This window comes from Suncus etruscus, chromosome 20 (assembly GCF_024139225.1).
Source record: "Suncus etruscus isolate mSunEtr1 chromosome 20, mSunEtr1.pri.cur, whole genome shotgun sequence".
In the NCBI taxonomy this organism is placed as follows: Eukaryota; Metazoa; Chordata; class Mammalia; order Eulipotyphla; family Soricidae; genus Suncus; species Suncus etruscus.
In genome coordinates, this window is record NC_064867.1 from 25817768 (window position 1) to 25844689 (window position 26922).

At 39.5% G+C, this 26922-nt stretch overlaps 1 protein-coding gene across 2 annotated transcripts in view; it reads right to left on the reverse strand.

Moving 5' to 3' along the window:
- PIK3R4 (phosphoinositide-3-kinase regulatory subunit 4) overlaps positions 1-26922 on the reverse strand; it is a 79786-nt gene that overhangs the window by 31801 nt on the left and 21063 nt on the right. For both annotated transcript variants that reach the window (XM_049766487.1, XM_049766488.1), the window contains exons 5-9: positions 26671-26805; positions 24195-24416; positions 20395-20568; positions 13306-13451; positions 9764-9967 (exon numbers count right to left, since the gene is read on the reverse strand). In XM_049766487.1, the coding sequence (XP_049622444.1) occupies positions 9764-9967; positions 13306-13451; positions 20395-20568; positions 24195-24416; positions 26671-26805 (881 nt within the window). The remainder of the gene's footprint in view (positions 1-9763; positions 9968-13305; positions 13452-20394; positions 20569-24194; positions 24417-26670; positions 26806-26922) is intronic.

Genomic DNA, 26922 nt, shown 5'->3' on the forward strand with positions numbered 1-26922 from the left:
GGAGTGATTTCTGAGTGCATAGCCAGGAGTAACCATTGAGCATCACTGGGTGTGGCCCAATCCCCCCCACAAGAAGAGACAGGAAAAGCCCCTAAGTTGATTAGCAGAATTCACCATATTTGTACCCGGTCCAGCTCCATAGATTCACTGTTCTTGAAAGAGATGTAAACCAAGCTGTGAAAAATTATGGGTACACTGGCCAAGCAGCTGGAAGCTAACAATCTCAGGAGGAGAGGGTGAGCCAAGTCCCCACTTGCTGAAGCCATGCTTGCTGCACCATCACCCACAATCACCATTTTGTCAATGGCCCTGCTTCAACACTCATCTACAGCTTTCTGCAGACTTCAATCTGACCAAAACTCCAGATATGCCCGTATTTGGGCTGATATCACCAGGGCTTTTTGGAGTTAGTATAGCACTCTCTCCCCTATCTTCTCAGTATCTGGAAGCCAAAAACACACCCCACAAAAGCCAGAGTACTGGCAATAGTGCTTAGAGTTCCTGGAACCCTGGAAATTCTGGACAATCCCATTTATGTCTAATATGGTCATGCCCATAGGAACATAGCAACTTAGATGCAATGTATATCTGAAGCCATCTAATTCAGAAACAAAATGAAGTAACAAAATAGTAAACTAGCAACAAGAGCTTATTAAAGCTTCTGACAATCCCTTAATAGTCTCATTGGAAAATAATAATTTTCACAAATTTGCTTGTCATTGTATTTTTTCTCTTCTTTTTTATTTTGTTTCTTTTTTTAAATAATGTTGCCTGCACTTATCTAGAAACAACTGTTTTAAGATCAACTATGTCAACTATGTGATACATGCTCTTTAAATAAAGAACAATTTTAAAAAATGATGTACACCAGATATATCATTAACCAGAAGATTAAGGAAGGATGTAGTGCAAAACTTCCATGAAATAAACAGCACTCCAAGAATACTCTCTCAGAAAGATTAACACTCAGATGGGCAGGTAACAGCTTAAGGAATTCAGTCTTTGAATCAGTTTTGCAAGATTATAAGAGCTTCTGACAGGGGTCGAAGAGATAGCACAGCGGTAGGACATTTGCAGTAGGACACGAAGCTGATCTAGGACTTACGGTGGTTCAAATCCCAACATCCCATATGATCCCCTGTGCCTGCAAGGAGCTATTTCTGAATGCAGAGCCAGGAGTAATCCCTGAATGCTGCCTGATGTGACCCAAAAAAACAAACAAACAAACAAAAAATATGGGCCCGGAGAGATAGCACAGCGGCGTTTGCCTTGCAAACAGCCGATCCAGGACCAAAGGTGGTTGGTTCGAATCCCGGTGTCCCATATGGTCCCCCGTGCCTGCCAGGAGCTATTTCTGAGCAGAGAGCCAGGAGTAACCCCTGAGCACTGCCGGGTGTGACCCAAAAACCAAAAAAAATAAATAAATAAAGGACAGCACAAACATTCCTGAACATGTGGCACTGAATATGGCACTCATGGTACATATGAATGCCCTCTACTAGATTAAGAAAGATGTTTACTCCTAGCTTGCTAAGGGATTTATAGATTTTTAATAATAAACATCCTATTTATATTTATTAAAATCACTGAGTAATTAATTATCACAAGTTGACTTTCATCTATTGGATCATCAGCCTCTGCCCTGTTTCTTCCTGGTCATCATCCAGGGAAATATTCTCAGTCCCTGAATGCACTAAATGAACAGAAGTAGATTCCTGCTTGCTGATATGGTCGGCATAAATGGCAACTAAACAGGGACCATAACGTAGGAATTTTAAACATCATGATTACAAATGTGATTGTAGTAGGGTTTCAGTCATGTAAAGAACAGCCCCATTCACCAGTGCAACATTCCCATGACCAATATCCCAAATCTCCCTCTTCCCCACTACATCCCCACCTGTACTCTAGACAGGCTTTCTATTTCCCTCATTCATTCACATTGTTATGGTAGTTCTCACTGTAGTTATTTCTCTAACTGCACTCTTTGTGGTGAGCTTCATGTCGTGAGCTGAACCTTCCAGCCCTCCTCTCTTTTGTCTCTGAGAATTATTGCAAAAATGTCTCTTATTTTTCTTAAAACCCATAGATGAGTGAGACTATTCTGTGTCTATCTCTCTCCCTCTGACTTATTTCACTCAGCATAATAGATTCCTTGTACATCCATGTATAGAAAAATTTCATGACTTCATCTCTCCTGACGGCTGCATAATATTCCATTGAGTATGTATCACAGTTTCTTTAGCCATTCATCTGTTGAAGGGCATCTAGGTTGTTTCCAGAGTCTGGCTATTGTAAATAGTGCTGCAATGAATATAAGTACAAGATTATTTAATTAGGGTCTCGCTACTCTGTAATTAGTTTACAGAAAGAGATGCCCTCTCTTATGTAAAGGTGGCTGGACAATGCCAAGATCTCATGTTTGGATGAATTGTTCCTCCCTTTTCCCCCTCTTTAGAAGGACCTTTTAACTTTTCTTTCGATTACTCTCTTGACCCAAAAGTACTCCTACCTGTCTTCCTCTTGTCCCCAGGCATGGCTCCATATTAAGTACCTGATATACTCTATTCCTAATCACCAACAAGCAGTTTTTTCTCTCACTTAAATTTTAACTCTTCCTATGGCCATTGACTGATATGGCTGCCAGTCAACCTGCCCCAAGAGTGGCAGTTTTCCCCTGCTAAAGGACTCATGAAAGAGGTCATTAAACAACTACTTCAATGCTCCCTGCAATCTGACATCTGATAGCCCCAATTTTGGGACTAATGCTATCATCACTATGCTGCTGTCACAGGCCCAGATCTCCCAACCTCAGCTCAGACATGTGCTTTTGTCAAAACATGGCAGAATGACTCACAACACCTCTGGACAGCCCAAGCTGAGTTCAATCATGATATTAAATAATAACAAGACCCTACAATAAGTTCTGCTCTAGGTATGGGAATAGGTTAATATATTAGAGCAAAAAATGGAACTTTTTGTGACTAGAATAATTTCACCTTTTGTGTAACAATGTAAAGGTTGAGGTCTGCTCACCCATTCGGTTGGCAACACAGGTAACTGTCCTACTTATCATCTTTGTTTTACTGATTCTGGGATCTTGCTGAGAAAAATCATCCATGCAGAGAATATGACCTATCAAACCCATCTCAATTTCTTGCTTTTAGCAAACAGAAAAGGGGGAAATGTTGGGATACCCACTGTGAAGCTGTTCTCAAGCCACCTGACCAGTATCAGGGATGGACAGTACAAAGAGGGGTGCCATTTTCCCATAATTTCTAACTAGGTTAGACCTCAGGCTGTCCCTCCTCCCTCCTAGAAAAGCCTATCAACACTAGGCTGCTCCAGGGCACTCCTAAATCCTCACCTCTCCTATCCACCAAGACTATGTCCTATAACCCTTCAAATACTCCAGTCCCTCTATTTGGGTGCTTTATAAGCTTGGTTAGAAGAAATAAAGCTCACTTGGCTCATCAAAAAAATTGACTTTCAATTATTTATTTTCTGGTATGCCAAATGCCATATGCCATTTCTTTAAATTTTGTCAAAACAAGTGATATGAAATAATATGTCATATGGGAAACCTGGGAAGTGGGAGAGAACCTGGAATCATTGGTGCTGTTACTGGTGTTGGAACATTCTATGCCTGAAACATTCTATAATGAATAACTTTGTAAATCACAGTGTCTTAAGAAAAATTAAAAGAGAACATCACAGGGGCTGGAGTGAAAGCACAGCAGGTAGGGCATCTGACTTGCACACAGCCAACCCGGGATCCCATATGCCCTTCCTTCTCCAAACCGCCTTGCCAGAGGTAATTTCTTTTTATTTAATACATTTTTCTAATAATATCTTTATTTATGGACCATGGTTACAAACATGTTTCTAGTTGGGTTTCAGTCATAAAAAGTACAACACCCCCTCCTCCAGTGCAACCTTCCTGCCACCAATGACCCCCATATCATTCCTCTCCCACCTCCTGCCTGTCTTCGAGACAGGCATTATAGCCAGAAGAAATTTCTAGCACAGAGCCAGAAGTAACCCCTGAGAACTATGGGGTATGCCTGCCCAAAAGAAAACATCATATTAAATGTATAATGTTGAGAATGTTCTTAATGAGAAAGAAGACAAACATGTTCACTATCATTAATCAGACCAAACAATATATCAAACAATATAATATAGATTTGAATCAGTTAAATAAAAGTATTTTATTTAAAAAAAGAAAAGAGAAGACTCTTTTCACATATGACTGAAAATGTACAAGGTCAAAAAAAACCAAAGCAAACCGAATGGGTTAAATAAATTTTAGAAAATCACCATATACAAGACCTGTATAAATTTTTCAAAGTACAGGGGCGGGAGAGGTGGCGCTAGAGGTAAGGTGTCTGCCTTGCAAGTGCTAGCCAAGGAAGGACCACGGTTCGACTCCCCGGCATCCCATATGGTCCCCCCAAGACAGGGGCAATTTCTGAGTGCTTAGCCAGGAGTAACCCCTGAGCATCAAATGGGTGTGGCCCAAAAAACCAAAAAACAAAGTTTTTTTCCAAAGTATATTTTAATATGGTAAATATAATCGCATTAAAATTAAAATACCTGAATTCTAATAAAATATACATAAAATTCTACAAAGTAAACCATAACTATCACAGAGATATATTAAAAATCTAATTAAATGAAAGCACCACATCCAATGACTAGAACTGACACTGTCAAAATTTCAATTCTCTATTAATATCAATGCAATCTTAATCGATGTAGCAACTAATGTTCATGGTATTTTTCTTTTTGGGCCACACCCTGTGATGCTCAGGGATTACTCCTGGCTATGCGCTCAGAAATCGCTCCATATGGGACACAAGGGGATTGAACCAAGGTCCATCCTAGATCGGTCGCATGCAAGGCAAACACCCTACCACTGTGCTATCACTGAAGCCTCAACAGTACAGGTTTACAGTCCTCAAGATCCGACTCAGTCCTAGCATACTCAGAGAGTCAAACGAACTGCAAGAGAGTTAAAGGCTATCTATATAGGAGGCAAAGAACTGGCCAAAAAGGCTGTATCTGGGAGGCAGAGAATTGGAAAAGGAACTTGCTTAGGGCAAGAGTTTCAAAGAGATACAGAAGGATTTCTTCAAGTCTTGCACTGAGTACTAAAATATACACATGAGAAAGGAATTTCCCAAAAACTCAAGAAAGAGCCACCAAATAGCAGCAAGTGAGCCAGACAGTTCTTGGAGCTAAAAGTAGACTGGGAAGCACTCAAAATACTAGACTACAAAGAGCAGCGTATCCTGAGGTGCTTAGGAAACTGGCTCAAAGGCAACTGTCCAAAGGTGCTTTGGATCTTTCCCAATAAAACTTGAAAGGATCAAATCAACTCCATATAACTGAACTGTAGAGCAGAAATGAATCCAAATCTAAGTTTCAAAAAGAACTAGACACCCAACAACATAAAGGTCACAATAAACAAAAACATGGAAGAGAGGGGTCAGATAACAAAGGAAATCACATTCTTAGTGTCTTCTTGTACTGTTTCCATTTTAAAATAAAAACAACAGAATTTTTCAAAGTATTTGTTATTTTTCACAGAGCAAAATCATTTTGCATTCTGCCTCCATGCCAGATGAAAGGGTTATGAATAAAACTAGGGAGCTCCTGCAAATGAGATCTAAAACTGTCCTGCCGTGTGTCATCTCCAGATGGCAAGTTCTAGTGAAAAGCTGAATGACAAATTCCAACTTCCATATGGGTCATGTTCCAAGTGTATTTTGAGTTCATTACACGGAACTCTGAATATATTTTCCTATAAAAACAATGCCAGGCTGGTCTCAAAGACCTATTTTACCATAACATATCTCTAGAATAAGGAGCTACACAAATTTTGTAGAAGTACTTGGAACTCCCACTTGTGGAGGCTAATCAACATATCTCCCTACTCTATAACCCTGACACTGGAATCAAACACCAAATTCTTACCTTCAAATCCTACCCTAGTGCTAAACCTCTGCCAGTAAACCCAAGAAACTTTGAGGAAGAAAAAAAATATTTGCAATGGGTGAGAGAAGATGAGCTGCAGATGAACATCATCCTAGGTCCATATAAAATCCAAGAAGGTTTGGGATATGGCTATGGATGTGCCCCATACCCAATGGTCATACCCCAGCATAGCCCTAGCAACTCCTGTGCACTGAGCTAAGACCAATGTGGCTCAAAAACCAAAAATAATATGATAATAATGACAACAAAACCTAAGGAAGTGTCTCAGTCTGAGTTGAGACTCTGTCCTTTGAGAGACAAGAGGGCATGCTATAGCATGTGGACTTTAGAGCTAGACCAGTTTAAGTTTTAAACAGCTTTAAACCTGTGAGCATGGACAAGTAGCTACCTGTATTGAGTCTTAGTTTACCTATCTATAAAATGGGGTAATATCTGTTGTTCAAGTTTGTTTGAAGAGCTGTTATCAACATAGCAGATGACTCAGGATAGGTTCATAATTAATGGACGCTGGTCTATAAGCTGTAACTTCTAAGACTTCTCAGAGATTCTGGCCTGCTTACCCTTCTGCCAGCATTGCCTGCCTCTTGCAACAGGTGCCTCCCTACCTTTTAGAGTCTTCTCAATCAATTATTGATAGGGGCCAGAGTGATAGCACAGCAGGGAGGGTGTCTGCCTGGCACGTCGTCAACTCAGGTTAGATCCCCGGCATCCCATAAGGTCCCCTGATCCTGCCAGGAGTGAGTTCTGAGCGCAGAGCCAGGAGTTAACCAAGCATCACTGTATGTGGCCCGAAAACCAAAACTAAGTAGTGGTGATGATGGTGGCGGTGGTGGTGGTAGTATTGATACTAAGAAAAGAAACTAGGGAACTACTTGATTCTAGTTTGCCACTCAAACAACTAAAAGACAAATGAATATATTGAGTCCTGACAATTCAGAGAAAAAATGAGTTTTAGTGATTTCATCATGGTGCCCTGTAACAAGAGCTAGCACATTGGCCCCTCACTATTTCAGAATAGCGAAAAGTAAATGTAAAAGGAAAAGTGAAAGGCAAAAGATATGGAAATTGTTCCTTCTGAACTTCTTTTTTCTCTTCATGTCAAAACTAGCAAAGGGAAAAACAAGAACAAAGAGGTTAAAGTGGCTCTATGAAGGAATAAAGTTAAAGTAAAAAGAAAATTTCAAGACAGAGGCTTTTAACATTCAGAATTTGCAGGAGAAAGAGAAACACGAAGAATCATGCTAAGTCTGAAGAATTTCTAAACTAGGCTGATTCTTATTACATGCTGAAATCATTTATAAGGATTACTTAATCAGGTGAAAGGGAAAAATATGATTTAATATCCAATTCTCCATAAATTGCTTCTAAAATATGAATCTAATACACAGCCAAGGTTAGAAGAAAACTCTCACTGGAAATTCAAATCACATCAGATTAAATCTTCTAAAATGTAGGAAATAAAACTACTGGCCTGGAAGGTACATTCAGAGGCAGTGCAGTCCTCAGGCAAAGTTTAGACCTAAAAGAACCAAGATCAGTACTGACCAGTCTCTCATAGAAAAATATTCCAACATTCATCACCCAGGCAACATCTGGGCATCAAATAGCACTGGATTCTCAGTGGCAATCACACAACATAAAAGGACCAATATACCAAAACTGAATAAATGCCCTCTGTAACTAAACCATTTTCTCAACTTCTTTTTCCATAAGACATGACTGCCAAGTGCCAGAGAGACATATAGTACAGCAGATAAGTACTTGCCTTGCACAGAGATGACCCAGATCAATCCCTGATACCATATGAAGTCCCTCAAGCCCTTTCAGAAGTGATTCCTGAGTGAAGAGTCAGGAGTAGACCCTGAGTACAACAGTCAGATGTTATGACCAAAACCACCCATCCAAAAAAAGAATATAATTGACAAGCATTCTAAGTCCTATATATTTAGTCAAGTTATCTCTTGGCTTTGCACCTCACAGAATACATATATGGATACTATTTGTGCATCTCCAAATTCACATGCTTTTAAGATATAGACATACTCTTACCCTACATCAAGTGACAGTTGTATAAGGGGTCTGACCCTTTGAGAAAGCAGCTCCAACTGCTATTGGCCATAGAGACCTTTAAAAGCCTCCCAAGGGAGACTGTGAGAAGCCTTGAAGCAGTTAGTTCAGGCAGCTGAAGGAGCAGACTGACTGTGCATGACAGAATGTTTCCACTCCAGGCCAGGGGTCTCTTCTAGATTTCAGTTGTATCTTTTGAACTGGTTACCCTTTACTCTAAATACTTGTTTCCCCTTTAACTGGCCCTCAACCTGGCCTTATCCTGGTCCCAAACCCAGCTCTCCCTCCCTCTTTGTCTCTCTCTCTCGACCTAGGAGCTTGTTATAGGTCCCTGGGCTTCTCTATTAAAAGGGCTTGAAGTATCTTATCAAAGTCCTGCATGCAAGGCCCCCCATGTACCCCAGTAGTCTGGGCCCCTCTTTGATAGTTGGCTCTGGCAAAGTACTGAGAAAGGTAAGGAAGAAGAGAAATTAAGACGTAAAAATACAATAAAGGCAGACAGGAGGTAGCAGGATGAGGGTGGGGAGTAGAGGCCTCAGAAACACTGGCAGTATAGAGGTGTGCTAAGTCTCTATACCTGAACAACAGAACCAACAAAACAGAAAGCTTGAGATCCAAACTACAACAACCAACCTTACAAATGTGCCTAAAAGGAGACACACTGGGGTTGGAGGGTGAACTGGGGACACTGGTGGAGAGAAGTGGACACAGATGATAGGAAGTGATGCTGAGGTAGTGTATGCCTAAAACTCAACTATAAATAACTTCGTAAATCATGGTATCTTAATAAAACTATTTTTAGCTATTTTTAAATTTTAAAAGACACAGAGGGGCCAGAGAGATAACACAGTGGTAGGGCATTTGCCTTGCACGTGGCTGACCCAGGACGGACCTGGGTTCAATTCCTGGCATCCCATATGGTCCCCTGAGCCTGCCAGGAGTTTTTTCTGAGCTCAGAGCCAGGAGTAACTCCTGAGTGTCATTAGGTGTGGCCCAAAAACCAAAAGAAAAAAGACACAGAAGTAAATTGACTTATCCATATAAGATACATAATAAAATCCACTTATTTCAGTTGCTTGTATGGAATGAAAACAATTTTAGATTGAAATAAGCCAGACTTAATTATTGTCCTGCCCCTTAAATTTAGAATTAAACTAAAAAAATTCACTAATAAAAAAATTAAATTATTTAATGATATTTTTAGTGAACTAATTTTAGAGAATGAAATAAATCATGATTATTGTTTGAACCTAAAGTTATATCCATCTCAATCATATAGTTAATGCCTAATATTTAAAGTAACTCAATACCTTAAAATCATCCTAGTATCTTTGAGATACTGATGTGCATATTTGTCAGATTTGCTTATTCACATTATAAACATATATATATATATATATATAAAATATCCAATCATGGGCCCGGAGAGATAGCACAGCGGCGTTTGCCTTGCAAGCAGCTGATCCAGGACCAAAGGTGGTTGGTTCGAATCCCGGTGTCCCATATGGTCCCCCGTGCCTGCCAGGAGCCATTTCTGAGCAGACAGCCAGGAGTGACCCCTGAGCACCGCCGGGTGTGGCCCAAAAACCAAAAAAAAAAAAAAAAAATCCAATCACCAATTTAACAACTAGGTAGATGCCTTTAAAATTCTGATAAAATCTGCATTTAAATATAATTATTCAAAAGGCAATACAACCTGTGAGAGCAACTTCTTCAGAAGCTGTGCTATGGCAGGATCCTCAGGTGGTGGGCAGTCAGGAAGTGATCCATTCCGCTTCTTCTGACGCATGTGAAGATGTCTGAACAAGCTGGTAATATCTTTAGACCTCAATGCATAATCAAATATAGAACGACTTACTGGCTCTTTTAAAACACTAAGTAGAACAAGTTTTCTTTCAATCTATAGTAGAAAAAAAAACACACAAAAAAAAATTCAACCAGATAGTTCTTTACAAGTTCAATATTTACAAGCTGCAGAAAGTTCATGTAACATATTTGTTTTCTAAGTAAGCAGGAGGTAACAGAACCTACAATTGTTGCTTATGGAAATAAGAACTGTAGTAGCCTTTAAAGAGTGAATGCAGGGGGCTAGAGAGACAGTACAATACGTTAGGTGCTTGCCTTGCATGGGGTCGACCCAGGTTTGATCCCTGCACCCCAGAAGTAATTTCTAAACACAAGAGTAACCCCTGAGCACTACCAGTGTGGTCCAAAACCAAAAATAAACAGAGTGAATGTATTTCCTCTTTGTAGTATCAGAGTCTATTACACTAATAAACTAATAAATCAATGCCCAGTTGGAAAAGCTTAGAAATTGAACGTCTAAGTCCAAACTTAATGTTGGATGATATCGAAGATCTAAAAAATTACCTGCAATTTACAGGCCTCAAAGTCAATAGATAACACCCATAAAAGATACTTCATATTCATAGAAGTTTTCTCTTTAGACATCAGATTCCTAATTCTGAAAAAAAGCATTATTCTCCCAGAGTTCAGGAAATCCTTCCCTTTACTATGCCCCACAGATACCTTCCTTTGTCAGTGCATATAATTCTAAATGATGGTCACTATTAACAATAACCAGGGCTGGAGAGAGAGCACAGCAGAAGGGCATTTGCCTTGCACTTGGCCGACTCAGGATGGACCTGAATTTGATCCCTGGCATTTCATATGCTCCATCAAGCCTGCCAGGAGCAATTTCTAAGCGTAGAGCCTGAAGGAACCCCTAAATGCCACCAGGTGTGGCCCAGAAACCAAAATAAATAAATGAATACATTTAAAACAATAACTCTGTGTGTGTGTGTGTGTGTGTGTGTGTGTGTGTGTGTGTGTGTGTGTGTGTGTGTGTGTGTGTAACTAGCATAAAAAAGCATTTTCTGACTAAGGTAAGATTTTATGAATCAGCCACTTACTAAAAGCCAAATCTGAAAACAACTCAAATGTCCAGTGATGTAAATGGAGAAAGAACTTGTGATATATTACAGGTGGCCCTTGGTAGAAAAATAGTCCACCACTTGGACAGAACTGGAGGTTAACCTTTTAAGCAAAATAAGTGAGAGGAAAAAGGACAAGCACAGGGTGATGGCACTCATTTGTGGTACACTGACAAACAAAGCAAGGGAACTGGCAGGCTCCAATGATGACAAACCTGTGGACTTTGGTTACAGACCTGACACTACCAAGCAGTGAAGGGAGGAGAGCAAAGAGAAAAGAAGAGATAGAAGAGGGGTGACATTAGGACAGAGATGAGGATGTTGGTAGTTTGTTGGTAACAGGTACAGTAACTTCACACACCAAAAGCACAAACATTAACATTGTATAACCATGATATTATCTCACCTATAATTTTTTGATTATGAAGCACAGACATAAGCAGCTTCTAAATTGCTGCTCTGGCTTTTTAAACAACAAAAGTGAAAGCAAAAAGAAAAAAGTACCTTTGGTGCAGATTCCTAACATTTGTATGTCAGATTTATTACAGTAAATTACCACTAAGAGTTATTACAAATGCATGCAATTTTTAAGTGCTTGCAGACACTTTCTTCATATTGTACAGTAAGAGTTTAATAGGCAAGAATAAATGGTCAAAAGTAGAAGGAAAGTTTTAATAAACATTAAACAGGGTAAGGGAACACACAGATTTTCTATATCATTCACCTGATTTGTATATGTAAATTTTCAATTCTAGAAATGCCATCAAATAATGAAGAAAAAGATGGATCGGGCCCGGAGAAATAGCACAGTGGCGTTTGCCTTGCAAGCAGCCAATCCAGGACCAAAGGTGGTTGGTTCGAATCCCAGTGTCCCATATGGTCCCCCGTGCCTGCCAGGAGCTATTTCTGAGCAGATAGCCAGGAGTAACCCCTGAGCACTGCTGGGTGTGGCCCAAAAAAAAAAAAAAAAAAGAAAAAAGAAAAGATGGATCTACTGTGCAAAGTAAGGACTAGAACACAGCCAAAGCCCCATTTTCTCCTGAACCTGAGGACAGAATCTTCAACCAAACACCAGATTATAACGAAAGAATATCAGAGAGGCCAAGTGTATCTCCAAAAAGTAAACAGAGTTAAAGTAAAAATAGTCCTTTCAGGATTTCTTAACTATCAGAATTATCTCTCAAAAATTCCATTCAATTTAAGTAGCTATCTGATCAAAGACAGTCTTTCAATGAGGATAAATCCTGACAAGTTGAGTAGATAGACCAAAGATACAAAGTTTATCATCAAATGTTTCATTGCTAAGAGCAGAGTAGAAATGAATAAGAGGTCATTAGGTTTTGAAGGGTCGGGAGAAGTCTTAAGGGCTTAGGTGGCCTGAAGGCCATTCCTGATGAAACTTGGCCAACTGGGTTGGTAGTTCAGTACTAGGGTCCAGGGATGCAATGTTGCTGGGACCCTGTGGACCAAAAAAGCCATTGAATCAGTGCTCAGGGGTCACCAGACCCATATCCAGCAATGTATAGGGGTCTACAGCCCAGCGACTGCTGGGAAGGAGATCAAATGATGGCAAAAGTCAGGTCAGGCATATGCAAGGCTTGTATTCTAACCCTTGTACAATCTCCCTAGACCCAGGTAATATAATTAGTAAAAAAAAAAACCAGAACCATTTAAGTTTAAAAAATAACATCCCCCAAAAATAAACTCCAACACTTTTATTAGCTATTGGGACACACCCAGTGGTACTCAGAATTTACTCTTGGCCTGGTACTCAGAGATCATTCTTGGAGAAATCTGGACAAATAGGAACACTAAGAATCGAACCCAGGTCAGCCACACACAAGGTAAGCACCTTATCTGTTGTATTATAGTTTTGTCACTCCTCCCTACACACAAAAGTTAATTTTAAAAATCTTTTTCTAATTTATTATAAATGCTTGCTTGGGACTGACAGGAGTTCTAATTCTTAGAATACAAGCAGAGGACCATCAATACATGTATTTCCTGGACTGTATTTCACCCTAACAACGGACACTTTACAACATTACACACACATACAGACACAAATGTGCATGCGTGCAAATAATGAATGCTTGAATGCTATATTATGCCTATGTGTAACAACATTCTACTGAGTTTCTCTCACCTTCAAGTGTTTGATTCATTAACCAATTTGAAAAAATATGCAAATGTTATATCCCAAATTAAACATTTAATAAAAATAGAGCTGAACCTCTAAACTTGTTAGTTTTATTTTTAAGTAGCACAGTGTGGAAGGACTGCATCCAAATAGGAATATGCATACCTGTATAATTGGCTGAGTGATATATGGGTCAAGATAAGGCATCAGTTTGCAGTAGACATCAGCTGTGCTTATCTGATGAGCTACCACTGTGATAAATCCCACAGCACCATAGCGTATCCAGAGATTGGGATGACACAGGAAGGGAGCTAAAGAGAAAAAAAAAAAATAAGAATCAAATCCCATCCACAAACACCACCAAACTACTGGGTTCACTGGATAACACAACAGATAAAGCGATTCCACAATGCTGTCACCAGCTGCCTGCATGCTCCCAATCACCCTGAGACATAAACTCAACCAAGTGAACATAACACGATAATAGTCCCTCTACTACAAATACTAACAGTCACACAAAAGAATAAACTCAACTACTTCCTTTTTAAGGGTTCCAAACTATTGTCAGGAAATATACTGATTCCTAAGACTGGGTTGCAAACTTTTTGGGAATTAAGGGCTAGCAGATAGTACAGCCTAACATGTGCTCACATTAGACCCTGGCACAAGATCCCGAAGACAGTGCTGCATGCAGCTCTGGAGATGTCCAGCAGTACCAAGATGGCCTCCAAGTCCCCAGTCCTACAGGGTCTGAGTAGCTTCACAGGGGGTCTGTCTTGCATATGGAACCTCCAGCCCACTTGGCTGGGTCTCCTGAGCACTGCTTGGGAGGTATTTTCCACCCCCAACCCCACCCTCAAAAGAAGCTTTAGAAACTTGAAAAATAAAAAAGACTCTGAATACACACTTACCAAGTCCCAACAGTATTATTTCCCCAGGCACAGAAGTCCCAAAACACAACTATCACCACACAAGCAATGAAGAAACAAAATTACTTCCTCTTTACTAAGATAAATAAGATATCTCCCATCTGGCCTTTTCATTCACAAAGCATTGTGAACTGAAACTAAAAGCAGAAAAGGCAATGGCCATTCTTGAAGAATCCGAAACTTAGAAAATGAAGTACCATCTTAACTATTTTGTGTACTATACTCAAACTCAGTGATTTGAACAAAATTCAAACTTCTAAAATTATTTACAATAAAATTCAAACTCACTATAAAACCAATCCTGATTGAGTTGCTGGCACCATGTATGTTCCCAAGTGCCACAAGGAGTGACGCCTGAGCACAGAGCCAGGAGTATTCCCTGAGCACTGATGGGTGTGGCCCAACCTCCCCCCAGAGAAATTCATGTTAAAGCATTTTCATATTTCAAATGTTATTACATATTTCATAGAAAAAAGGATGCTATCACATACTAACATTATTTATATAAACAAAGAATGGAGATTTATTCAAATTAATGCCGTCAAAGTTTTTCCATTTCCGACTTAACAACACATGAAGGAGATTTTATTCCACAACATTCTATAGTCTATGATATACGCCACAAAACAGTAAAGATGGGGTTGGGAGAGTGGTGCTGGTGGTTTGACAACTGGAAAATGAGAACTGGAAAAAACATTTAAAAGTATCCACAGGGGTCGGAGCAGTGGTGCAGGGCATAAGGCCTCTGCTTTGCGCATGCTAGCCTAGGACAGACCATTTCCCCAGGCATTCTATATGGTCCCCCAAGCCAAGGGCGATTTCTAAGAGCAAGAAATAATCCCTGAGTGTCATCAGGTGTGGCCCAAAAATCAAAAACAAAGTCATTAAGTCCAAAAAATAAATCCTAGGCAGGTGTTAGGCACTGTAAAGAACTGAATCACTAGTCTCAGTCTTTTTTTTTTTTTAGTGGTGGGGGGAGCTTTGGAGACACACCAGGTAGCACTTAGGGGTTGCTCCTGGCGCTGCACTCAGCAATCACTCCCAGCAGGTTCAGGGGACCATATGGAATGCCAGGGATCGAACCTGAGTTGTCCTCATGTAAGGCAAACACCCTACCCACTGCACTATTGCTTCAGTCTCTCATTGCCGCTCTGGCCAATGTGATAGTAGCCAGGATCACACAAGGAAAAGCTTAAAATGTGCTGCCTAGTGAGGCTTGATCTTCTGCACTTCTGTCATCAGTCAATCAGACCCATATATCATTTAGTCTCAGTGTCAACTGAGACAGCTGGATCAGTTATGGGACATGACCCAAGAAGCAAAGTCTATGGCAGAAGCAGTACCATGGTTGTATGATGAGAAATTTACTGAAGTATCTCAGGCTTGGGGTTGATGTGTACATTATTGATATATTAGTGTAGAAAACTAACATAGTACCTCAAACACAAAAATAAGAAACTGAGATAGGAGAATTTCCTACCAAATAGTATAAATGAACAATCAATCTCTTACCCCTCCCTGCTAATCTATCCATCACATTCTCATTTTTTCTTTTTATCTATTTTTGTTTGTTTGTTTGTTTTTTGGGGTCACACTCAGTGGCGCTCAGGGGTTAATCCTGGCTCTGAGCTCAGAAATCACTCCTGGCAGGCTTGGGGGACCAGAGCAAACGTCCTACCGCTGTGCTCCAGCCCCACATTCACATTTTCTGGGAAAAACATGAAAAAATTGAGCATCCTTACCCACCTAAGGGGCATGATCTTTAAAGAAAACCTACCAGACAAATCACTACCACATCATTCCCTTCAATTACTGATGGTTTAAATACAGAACTACAGAGAACTTTGGAATCTTTCCTTTATTTTCAGTGAGTAGAAGTCCTACATTAAATTTTAGAAAAACCTATTTTTTCTTTTAAAGTATATGGAATGAAAAAATTATTTTTCTCAAAACACCCCCCATTCGCACAGTTGGTCCCAAATTCAATTCCAATTCTAAAAGAATTCCACATTAAGTTTTACTGTGCCTAGCTTATTCTACATTTACAGATAATTTACATTTTATGCTAAAGTAATGATACATGAGTGCCCCATGCTATGAGCAAAACAGCAGGTCCAAAAAAATTTTTTTATTTTTGCTTAAAAGTTGATGGGTAATCATTTTCCAGGTAGGCAAAATGCTAATTATAGACTACATTAAATTTTAAGATTTTTAAATAATTAGGAAACAGGAGAAATGTATTTTGTGAACTTAAGAATGCATAGAAGGGCTAGTAATTAAACTAGCTCAAAATCAAATGTAACAAAATTTGATCCCTGGGAAGTAATACAATATACGAGAAAATAAGAAATGCACATTAAGATTATCTATTTCCCCACATACTACTGAAAAAAGTGCTTTCTCTATCTGGATCGCATGGGACCAAATATTCAAAAAAACATAAGAACTTGTTTTAGTACTAATAATTTTAGGTTCCCAAGTTCTTTCAGCACTCTGCAGTTGTTTTTTTTTTTAAAAAAAGGTATTTCTATAGAAATTCTTAATTGACACTGGATGTTCAACACTCCTATACAATTTGCAATTATTTTTCCACGATCGCCCAAAAAGTGAAACTAAATTAAGGCTATAAATTAAAATAATATACCCCAACAGCACAAAAACTTTAATCTGAAAAGGCATTTGTGTTGCATCACAACATTTGTGTTGCAACACAAATCCCAATAGCTAAAATCTGCAAACAGCCCACATGTCCAAGAACAGATGACAGGACAAAGAAACTATGATACATACATATAAAGGAATACTATTTGGCTATAAGAAAAGATGAGGGGCCGGGCGGTGGCGCTGGAGGTAAGGTGCCTGCCTTGCCTGCGCTAGCCTAGGATGGACCGCGGTTCGATCCCCCGGCGTCCCATATGGTCCCCCAAGAAGCCAGGAGCAACTTCTGAGCGCATAGCCAGGAGTAACCCCTGAGCGTCACAGGGTGTGGCCCAAAAACCAAAAAAAAAAAAAAAAAAAAAAGAAAAGATGAAATCATTCAATTTGTTGCTACATGAACAGACTGAGTAGTATCGTGCTGAGTAAAATTAGAATGAGAGGAGCAGACAATGATTTCTCTCTATGCGGGATATAAAAATACACAGTAGGGGAACAAGTTAAAAGAGTATTATAGATATTAAAATACAATATAAAACAACATGTATTTAAATTTTTTCCACAAGTTTTGGGGTTGGTTTTTTTGGGGGGAAGGTAGGATTTGGGTATTTAGGGGTTTTAGGTCACACCTGGCAGTGTTCAAGACTTGCTCCTGTTCTGTACTCAGGGATCATTCGTGAAGCATTCAAGGGACCACATAAGGTGCCAGAAATTGAATCCAGTCAGATGTGTGCCAAATAATTGGGTTTTTTGTTTGTTTGTTTGTTTGTTTTGGTTTTGGAGTCACGCCCAGCAGCACTCGGGTTACTCCTGGCTCTACGCTCAGAAATCGCTCCTAGGAGGCTCAGGGGATCATATTGGATGTCGGGATTTGAACCACTGTCCTTCTGCACACAAGGCAAACACCTTACCTCCATGCTATCTCTCGGGCCCCTGTGCAAAATAATTTTAACAAATGTACTATCACTCCAGCCCCTCCTCAAGATTTTATAAAGCTATATTCATACCTTGTAATTTTTATACATATCAACTACTATTCATGTCTAACAATCAAAACACCTCCATCGTCTTTCTTTTCTTGAATATTGTCTCAATTTAATTAATTAATTAACTTACATGGCTTTGGTTTTATTTTCCTTGGGAAAGTGTTCAGTAACAAGTATTTTATCTAAAATGGCAGCAGTTCTCTTGTGCACTCAGCACAAGCAAATCTTACATTGCTTACTTTTAAATTGTTTAAAATTGAGTCTTAATTTCTGTGTTTACTTATGTGATTGTCTTACCCTAAATCTTACAGAGTTGTTCCTCTAAGTAAGTGAAATAATTGCTATGAAGGTCAAGGAATTAAGTCCTTTTATAAGTAATTAAAATTACTAACAGTAAGTTCAATACTAGGAATTATTTGGGGGTGGGGTTTGGGTTTTGATTTTTTTATGCTTATGCATTTTATTTATAAATAATTTAATTAAATCACCCGGAGAGATAGCACAGCAGCGTTTGCCTTGCAAGCAGCCGATCCAGGACCAAAGGTGGTTGGTTCGAATCCCGGTGTCCCATATGGTCCCCTGTGCCTGCCAGGAGCTATTTCTGAGCAGACAGCCAGGAGTAACCCCTGAGCAATGCTGGGTGTGGCCCAAAAACCAAAAATAAACAAAAAACAAAAAATTTAATTAAATCAACATGAGACACAAAGTTACAAAATTGTTCACAATGGAATTTCCATCATACTATGTACAACATCCTTCATCAGTGCATATTTCCAGCCACAAAAGTTACAGTTTCTCTCCTGCCTCCTCCTTGCTGCTTGGCAGATTTTATTTTTCAGGACAGGACAGGACAGCACTATTTGGGCCACACCCAGCGGAGATCAGGGGTTACTCCTGGTTCTGTGCTTGCATGGAAGCTGGAGCAACTGCACAGTGGTAGGGCTTTTGCCTTACATGCAGATGACCCAGGACAGACCCGGGTTCAATTCCCAGCATCCCACAAGGTCACATGAGCTTGCCAGGAGCAATTTCTGAGCGCAGAGCCTGGAATAACTTCTGAGCACCCCCAGTGTGGGCCCCCCCCCAAAAAATAAATTACTCCTTGCAGACTCAGAGGACCATGTGGGATCTGAGGATCAAATCTGGGTCAGCTGTGTAAAGCAAATGCCAAATCTGCTATGCTATCACTCTGGCCCAACAGGCAGACATTATTTTTTAATCTCTCTTTTTTCCTTTTTTTCCTTTTAGACATTGTAGTTTGCAATACAGTTACCGAAGAGGTATCAAGAATATTACTTTATCTCCTTTCAGCAGCCAGCTGTTGCCCAGAATGATCATTTCCAATTATCAAGGTCATTGTGATCCCTTTTCTGCCCTAACTACATTTTCCCACTATTTGTGGCAAGCAGGCCTTTGTCTCTATTGTCTTTGGATATTATTATGATACTATCTTTTTTATAAATCCCACAAAGGAGTGTGATCATTCTATGGCTATCCCTCACCCTCTGATTCATTTCACTCAGCCTAATACTCTCCATATTCATCCATGCAATATGGGGATTTTGTAGCCAGCACACAATGCACTGATAAGAGACCAACCTCCCTATCCAATTTCCCCTTCACTATAATAAGGGTCCAAAACAATAAGCTATTCTTCAGAGCTGTTACAGACTTAAACTGTATCATTTAAAAGAAAAGACAAAAAGTAAAAAAGACAAATCTGAAGCTTCATTCTTTTTCTCAAGGATCACAAAGAATACAAAAACTTCACTACTGGGGCTGGCACGATAGTGCAGTGGTAGGGCACTTGCCTTGCACAAAACTGACCTGGGTTCTATCCCCGGCATCCCATATGGTCCCCCAAGCCAGGAGTGATTTCAGAGTGCATAGTCAGAAGTAACCCCTGAGCATAACTGGGTATGACAAAAAAAAAAAAACTTCACTGCTGATTAAAACAAAGGAATACTTTCTATTTCTAAATTGAATTATCTCTAAATTAGCTTACTTCCTAAACTGTGTTGTCTCTAACCCAGGCATACTTCCTAATCTGTGTTAAAGAACCAAGAAACCCTGTTGGCTTGCCTGTCTCTCATCTCTCACATGGGCACACAGATGCATACCAAACAGGGACAATAAAACTGAAAATAAATTCTCTATAACCCAAAACTTTTACAGTGTTTTATCGGGTTTTTTTTGGGGGGGTGGGGGAAGTTGTTGGGTGGTTGGCAGCTGGTTGGACTTCTTAGTTTTTTTCTTAGAGCGCTCAGGGTTTACTCCTGATTCTGCACTCAAGAATAGTGGGACTTGGGGTCCAGAGAGATAGCATGGAGGTAAGGTGTTTGTCTTGCATGCAGAAGGATGGTGGTTCGAAACCTGGCATCCTATATGGTCCTCCGAGCCTGCCAGGAGCAATTTCTGAGCATAGAGCCAGCAGTAACCCCTGAGTACTGCCAGGTATGACCCAAAACAAAAATAAACAAAAACAAACAAACAAAGAATAGTGGGACTCAGGGGACCATACAGCATGCAGAAAACTGAACCTGGTTCAGCCACATACTTTAAAAACAAGAAACTCTCCCTGCTACACTACCTTTCCAGCCCCTACCAATTGTTATTCCTCTCCCATACCCTAATGTACCCACTGTAACTCTGAGAACCAGAAAAAAATAAATAAATAAACTTACCAATATCACTAGCAAACTCATAAACATGTGGTTTTTGTAGCAGCCCTAACTGGCACATACAGGTCAGGGCATTAAGAGCTTTGACAATAACAAATTCCTCGGCATCACTCAGACCTTGCTGCAACAGGGGCTTGAGAATTGAAGAGCTCTGCCAGCCAACATAGGCAGCAACACCTGAAAAACAGAATACTACACTAATTATTCTATATCTGATAATATAAAAGCAGCTGAGTAAGTTAAAATTAATTACGTTACTTAAATTTAATTAAAAAGGGCAAACACAATAAGTAATTTGGGAATGTACAGCACACATTCTACCTAGCACAATAAATGAAAGAAACTCACTCCAAAGCAAATCATCAAGAAGTTTGGGGACTTTACAGGGAGGAAAAAAGATCCTACAAGCTGACAAGAAATAAGACATAGATTCTCTGAATAGGAAGGGAATCAGGCTGTCATTATATTATATAATCTTCAGCAACAATGGACGTTGGAATACAAAAGCTCAAAACCTTCACAATCAAAATTAAAAAAAGAAATATAAGTATTTATATATATATATATATATATATATATATACATATATATAAATTTATAGCCAAACAGTCGATGTAGTAGGACAATAAAAATAAATCATTTTGAGAAATAAATCGTGGAGCCGGAGAGATAGCATTGGAGGTAAGGCGCTTGCCTTTCATGCAGAAGGTCATTGGTTCAAATCCTGGCATCCCATATGGTCCCCCGTGCCTGCCAGGGGCTATTTCTGAGCAGGTAGCCAGGAGTAACCCCTAAGCACCGCCGGGTATGGCCCAAAAAAACAAAAAAATAAATAAATAAATAAATAAATAATTTTGAGACATTCAAAGGACTCAACATGTGTACCTCCCATACATCTATCTCTAGGGAAATCTGAGAAAATGTTCCAGAAAAATAATAAGGTACAAGTATAAAATGGTACAGATAGCTAGGAATTCAAAAACGAAAGGGTAAATAAGTAGCAAAAATCTAGAAACCAATCAACCCATATTAGAACTAAAATCAAATTCTGAAAATGTTATCAAGAAGAAATATTAAATGGGCTAATAAAAACAAATAAATTGGGGCTGGAGAGATAGCATGGAGGTAAGGCATTTGCCTTTCATGCAGAAGATCCGTAGTTCAAATCCCGGCATCCCATATGGTCCCCCGTGCCTGCCAGGAGTGATTTCTGAGCATAGAGCCAGGAGTAACCCCTGAGCACTGCTGGGTATGACCCAAAAACAAAACAACAAAACAAAACAAAAATAAATAAATAAATAAATTACTAATAAAAAAGCATATATTATAGTTACGCTTCTTTTGGGCCACACCTGGTAACGCTCAGGGATTACTCCTGGCTATGTGCTCAGAAATCGCTCCTGACTTGGGGGACCATCTGGGACACCAGGGGATCAAACTGTGGTCCGTCCTAGGTTAGCGTGTGCAAGGCAAACACCCTACCGCTTGCATCACCGCTCCGGGCCCCAAATATAGTTAAGCATTAACTTAACTAAATGTTTTGGGTTTTTTCTTTTCAGTGCTATAGACTGAACCTGCAAGGCAGATGGTCTACTAATGAACTAAACCCTCAAATCTACTTTTATCTCTTTAAAAAAAAGAATTTTTTTTCTTTTTTTTTTTTAAACATTTATTTTTTTATTTAGGTTTCTGGTCATACCCAGCAGTGCTCAGGGGTTACTCTCTGTGCTCAGAAATCGCTCCTGGCAGGCTCAGGGGACCAGGTGGGATGCCGGGAATCCAAACCTGGGTCCTTCCTGGGTCAGTCACGGGCAAGGCAAATACCCTACCACTACGCTATCGCTCTGGCCCCAGAAAAAGGAAATTTAAATACCAAGACAACGAAAAACTGTCAAAGGAAGTATGATAGTAACATGAAAAAACTTAGTGTGCAACGTATATAATAATTAGCAAAGGAAGATAGAAAGAAGAACCTGCTCCTTTTGAAATGTTGCCAAGTATATATAAACAAAACTCTATTTTACTCTAAAATTAATACCATTTATACTGTCGTAATCAGGTACATTTTGTTTTGACATTTCAAAATCATTCTCTAAAAAGGCACAAAACACAGTATTTCAGAATGGAACATAAACATCATCAGCTCTAAGAGAAAGAATTGCTATCTGAAGTTTCAAGCAAAATTAGTTGCGAGTTGGAGAGACAGCGCACCAGGCTAAGCTGAATGAATTATCAAAAAACAAAAACAAAAAGACAAAAATGGGGCCGGGAGATTAGTACATGGTTAGGACACAAGCCTGGCATGCACCTGATCTAGGTTCAATTCCCAGCACTTCATGGCCCCCTGAGCACTGCCTGGTGCAGCCTTGGGTTGCTCTGAGCACTGCTGAGAGTGGCCCTGGAGCTCTAATTTCTGGTTTTAAATTTAAAACTTCCAATTTTGAATTTAAATATGAATCATGCAACTAAATAAAAGGATCTCTCTTTGTAGACCTGAATAAAATTAATGTGATTTTAACAGCAGCCAAAAATATGTTACTTAATCTTTCACAGATTTTTCACCTAACTTTACAAAGCAAAACATGCATTTTTAATTTTTTGACAGTAAAAGAGATACAAGTTTATTATAACATGAAATCTGACATACAAAAAAATGTGGGGTTTGTTTTTTTCTTTGTTTTGTTTTTTTGGGGATTTTTTTGTTTGTTTTTGGGCCACACCCAATGGTGGTGCTCAGAGGTTACTCCTGGCTCTGTGCTCAGAAATCGCTCTTAGCAGGCTCAGGGGACCATATGGGATGACTAGATTCAAACCACCATCCATCCTGGATCAGCTACGTGCAAGGCAAATGTCCTACTGCTATGCTATCTCTGGCACCACAAAGTTTTTTTTAGGGGGGCATACTTAGTTACGAATAATTCAGTCAGGAATACTCCTGGCTCTGCACTCAGATCATTGTTGGTGGGCTCAGGGGACCATATGGGTTGCCGAGGATCAAACCCATAGCACATGAGCCACATTCAAAGCAAACACCCTAACCACTGTACTATCATTCCAGCCCACAAAAAGGTGTTCTGTTTGTTTTGTTTTTATTCTCCTGCAATCACATATTCAGACACAATCACTATCCATGTGGTAGTACATTCTGGCCAGTTTTAGAAACATAAATAAGGGGCCAAGCGGTGACACAAGCCGTAGGGCGTTTGCCTTGCACGCACTAACTTAGGACGGACCGTGGTTCGATCCCCCAGCATCCCATTGGATGCCCAAGCCAGGAGTGATTTCTGAGCATAGCCAGGAGTAACCCTTGAGCGTCACACCAGTGTGGCCCAAAAACCAAAAGAAAAAAGAAACATAAATGATCTGTTACTGTCATCTTTCCCCAGTGGGAATCAGACTTGAGATTTGCCAATTACTTCAGACACTTGAGTGATATTTTCTGGCACTTTCCCAACCATTGATATTCTTTGATATTTTTGGTACTATATTTAGAAAATGTGAGAAAGTGGAGAGACCCACAAAGCAGAGCAGTTGCACATTCTGAATGGATTGTGCCTAAGCGAGTCTTTTAAAACATAGTTTTTTTTAAAGATTGCATGATATTCCCTCCTTTCTTCCAATGCTTCTCATCTTGTCAGCTGAAATATTTTTCCTCATCCAACTGTAGCCTAAAGACATAAATACTCAAAACTACTTACATTATGACTAATACCTGAGAATGCTATCACCTCTCAGATCACATGGAAATATTTTCTTGAGCAGATAATCCAGAATCTTAAACATCAATTTAAAAACAGACATACCAACTATGCTATCAAAAAAAGCCCCTCGCAGGTGCCAGTCATTCTTATCATTGAGGAAAGTGATCATGTGGGACAATAAAACATCATTGGCTTTCTGTCGTCCAAAAAACACACACAGCCGTGTTATTCCATTTTCCATTAAGGTTTGTTTCACGATATTTTCAGGGTCACTTAGCAAAGTGACAACTTTCTGCTGGACCATTTCATGTAAGGCTTGCAGTTCTGAAAAGAAAGGCAAAGAAAGCAAGATTCATTTTTTCCCAGCATCCAGACCCAGTCTCTTCTCGGGCCTCAGAAAACAGTCACAGAGGACACCAAAAATAGTCTGTAATAACTAACTTTCTGCATTGTATGGCACTTTGACATAAAGATGGGGAAAATAAAATATAAACTGAAGAACACCCTAATAAGTAGATGCCACATCTTGATAAAGAGGTCTAGTTAGAAGGCTAAAGACTCAAGGAGAAATTCATAGGCAATTACCAGAAATGATATATATAGCCTAAGAAAATTAATTTATAGTTGAGGACCTACAAATTAATTCAGGTTATTATCTGAATGTTTGGGCTTGGGGAATCTTCCAACAGTACTCACTTGGTCCACCAGACCGTTGCTCAGAGCCTGAGGTTACAGTGCTCAGGCTGGGAATTTATAACCTAGAAGTATAGGGCAACTTTTTGTTTGTTTTGTTTTGGGGCCACACCTGGTGGTGCTCAGGGGTTATTCCTGGCTCTGAGCTCAGAAATCGCTCCTGTCAGGCTTGGGGGACTATACGGGATGCCAGGGATCAAAACCAGGTCCCTCCCACATTGACCGCATGCAAGGCAAACTTCCTACCACTGTTCCCCATAGGTCAACACCTTTAGAAAGCATTTTTAAAAACTCGCTTATTCTATTTTAGAAGCTAAAATAGGCTTTTACATGATCTGGCTACAGCCTTCCTTTTTTGCTTTTTGTTTTGCTGGCCCACTCCCTGCAGTGTTCAGGGCTTATTCCTGGCTGTGCTTAAGGTTCAATCCTGGTGAGTTCAAGGGATGAATCTGTGTCAGACATTTGCAAGGCAAGCACCCTACCCTCTGGATTATCACTCCAGGCCTTGGCCTCAGCCTTCTTCTCTGGCCTTATTTCCTATCCAATCTTACCATTTCCATTTATTTGTTTAGTTGTCTATCTTTCCCTTCCTAAGAATAGGTACCTTGTGTCATCACTATATCCTGAGGGCTAAAAGCCAGAACTGAGTTGCTTGATGTAGAACTTAATTCCCTACTGGCTTTATAAATAAGGGAAAGGCTACTCTGAGATGACCCTAATACTTCATTATCTAAAAAGGCATAATTACATGACATTAAATGTAAAATTGCATAATTCTCTCTTAGCATTTGCATGAAAAAAGCATCCCTCTAATTTACTGTTATCAAAATTATTCCATTATCTTCAATTTCAAAATATAGGTGCTGCCTAAAAATGATGCCACTCTTACAACAATTTGTGGCATAAAAATATGAAACTACAATTTTCTATTTTTATAACTAAAAACATCCTGGAACAGATTTGAATATGTTCTTTTATTTTTTCATTTTCTACCAATAAAAATTAACAAAAACCTGCTCAAAACTGTAAGGCTGTAAGGAAACTTAAGATAGGGACTCTAACCTTGATACTTTATTACTGGGGGCCAGAGCAATAATAAAACAACAGGTAAGGTGCTTGCCTTGTTCAGAACTGACCTAGGTTCAATCCTCAGCATCTCAGATGGTTTCCCAAGCACTGGAAGGAGTGACTCCTGAGCTCACAGCCAGGAATGACCCATGAACATTGACAGATGTGGCCCAAAAACCAGAAAGAAAAAAATGACTGAACCTTTATAGTAAAAAAGTATGGGTTTTGGGGCCAGCGTGGTGGCGCTAGAGGTAAGGTGCCTGCCTTGCCTGCGCTAGCCTAGGATGGACCGAGGTTCAATCCCCCAGTGTCCCATATGGTCCCCCAAGCCAGGAGAGATTTCTGAGCACATAGCCAGGAGTAACCCCTGAGCATTACCGGGTGTGGCCCAAAAACCAAAAAAAAAAAAAAAGTGTGGGTTTTAATATTATATCAGATAGTATGAAATAAACAGTTAATAAATGAGAATATTCAGATTATACTCAGATAAGGACAAAATGTTTAAAAGACTAGCTACTGTTTTTCCAATCTTCTTTTTTATCTAATAAGAATTATATAATTAAGCTAACTTTGTTGACACAAATCAATTCTGGATGAAAAACAATTGAGTTTAGAATCTATGGTGACAAACTGATCATTTTCTGGCTAGATAACAGTGTATGAAAATAGAAACAATCAGAAATCAAGAGCTTTACCCACTGATAATCTAATATTCTTTCTTCTTTCATGAAGACAATGTATGACAGGTTTATGTACTGCATTCGACGACTATATTGATGCTAAGAAAAAATATGGAGGAAAAAGAAAATCACACTACCTGTGTCGTAATTTCCATTGGGATGCGTGACTGCATCTATTTCTTCACTATTTGGGTCATTTTCCATATTGAGATTTTTTAACTGTACTAATTCCAGGAATCTCAAAGCTGTTTCTGCCAGCAAAGCTATGTTTTCTATGAGATAAAAGGGAGAAAATTTGTATCCGTTATTATGTTAACTCTTGCTGCTTCTAACTTTTTCTAGGTCTTTATATACTCATATAAAAAATAAAAATAAAATGTTAAGAAGTA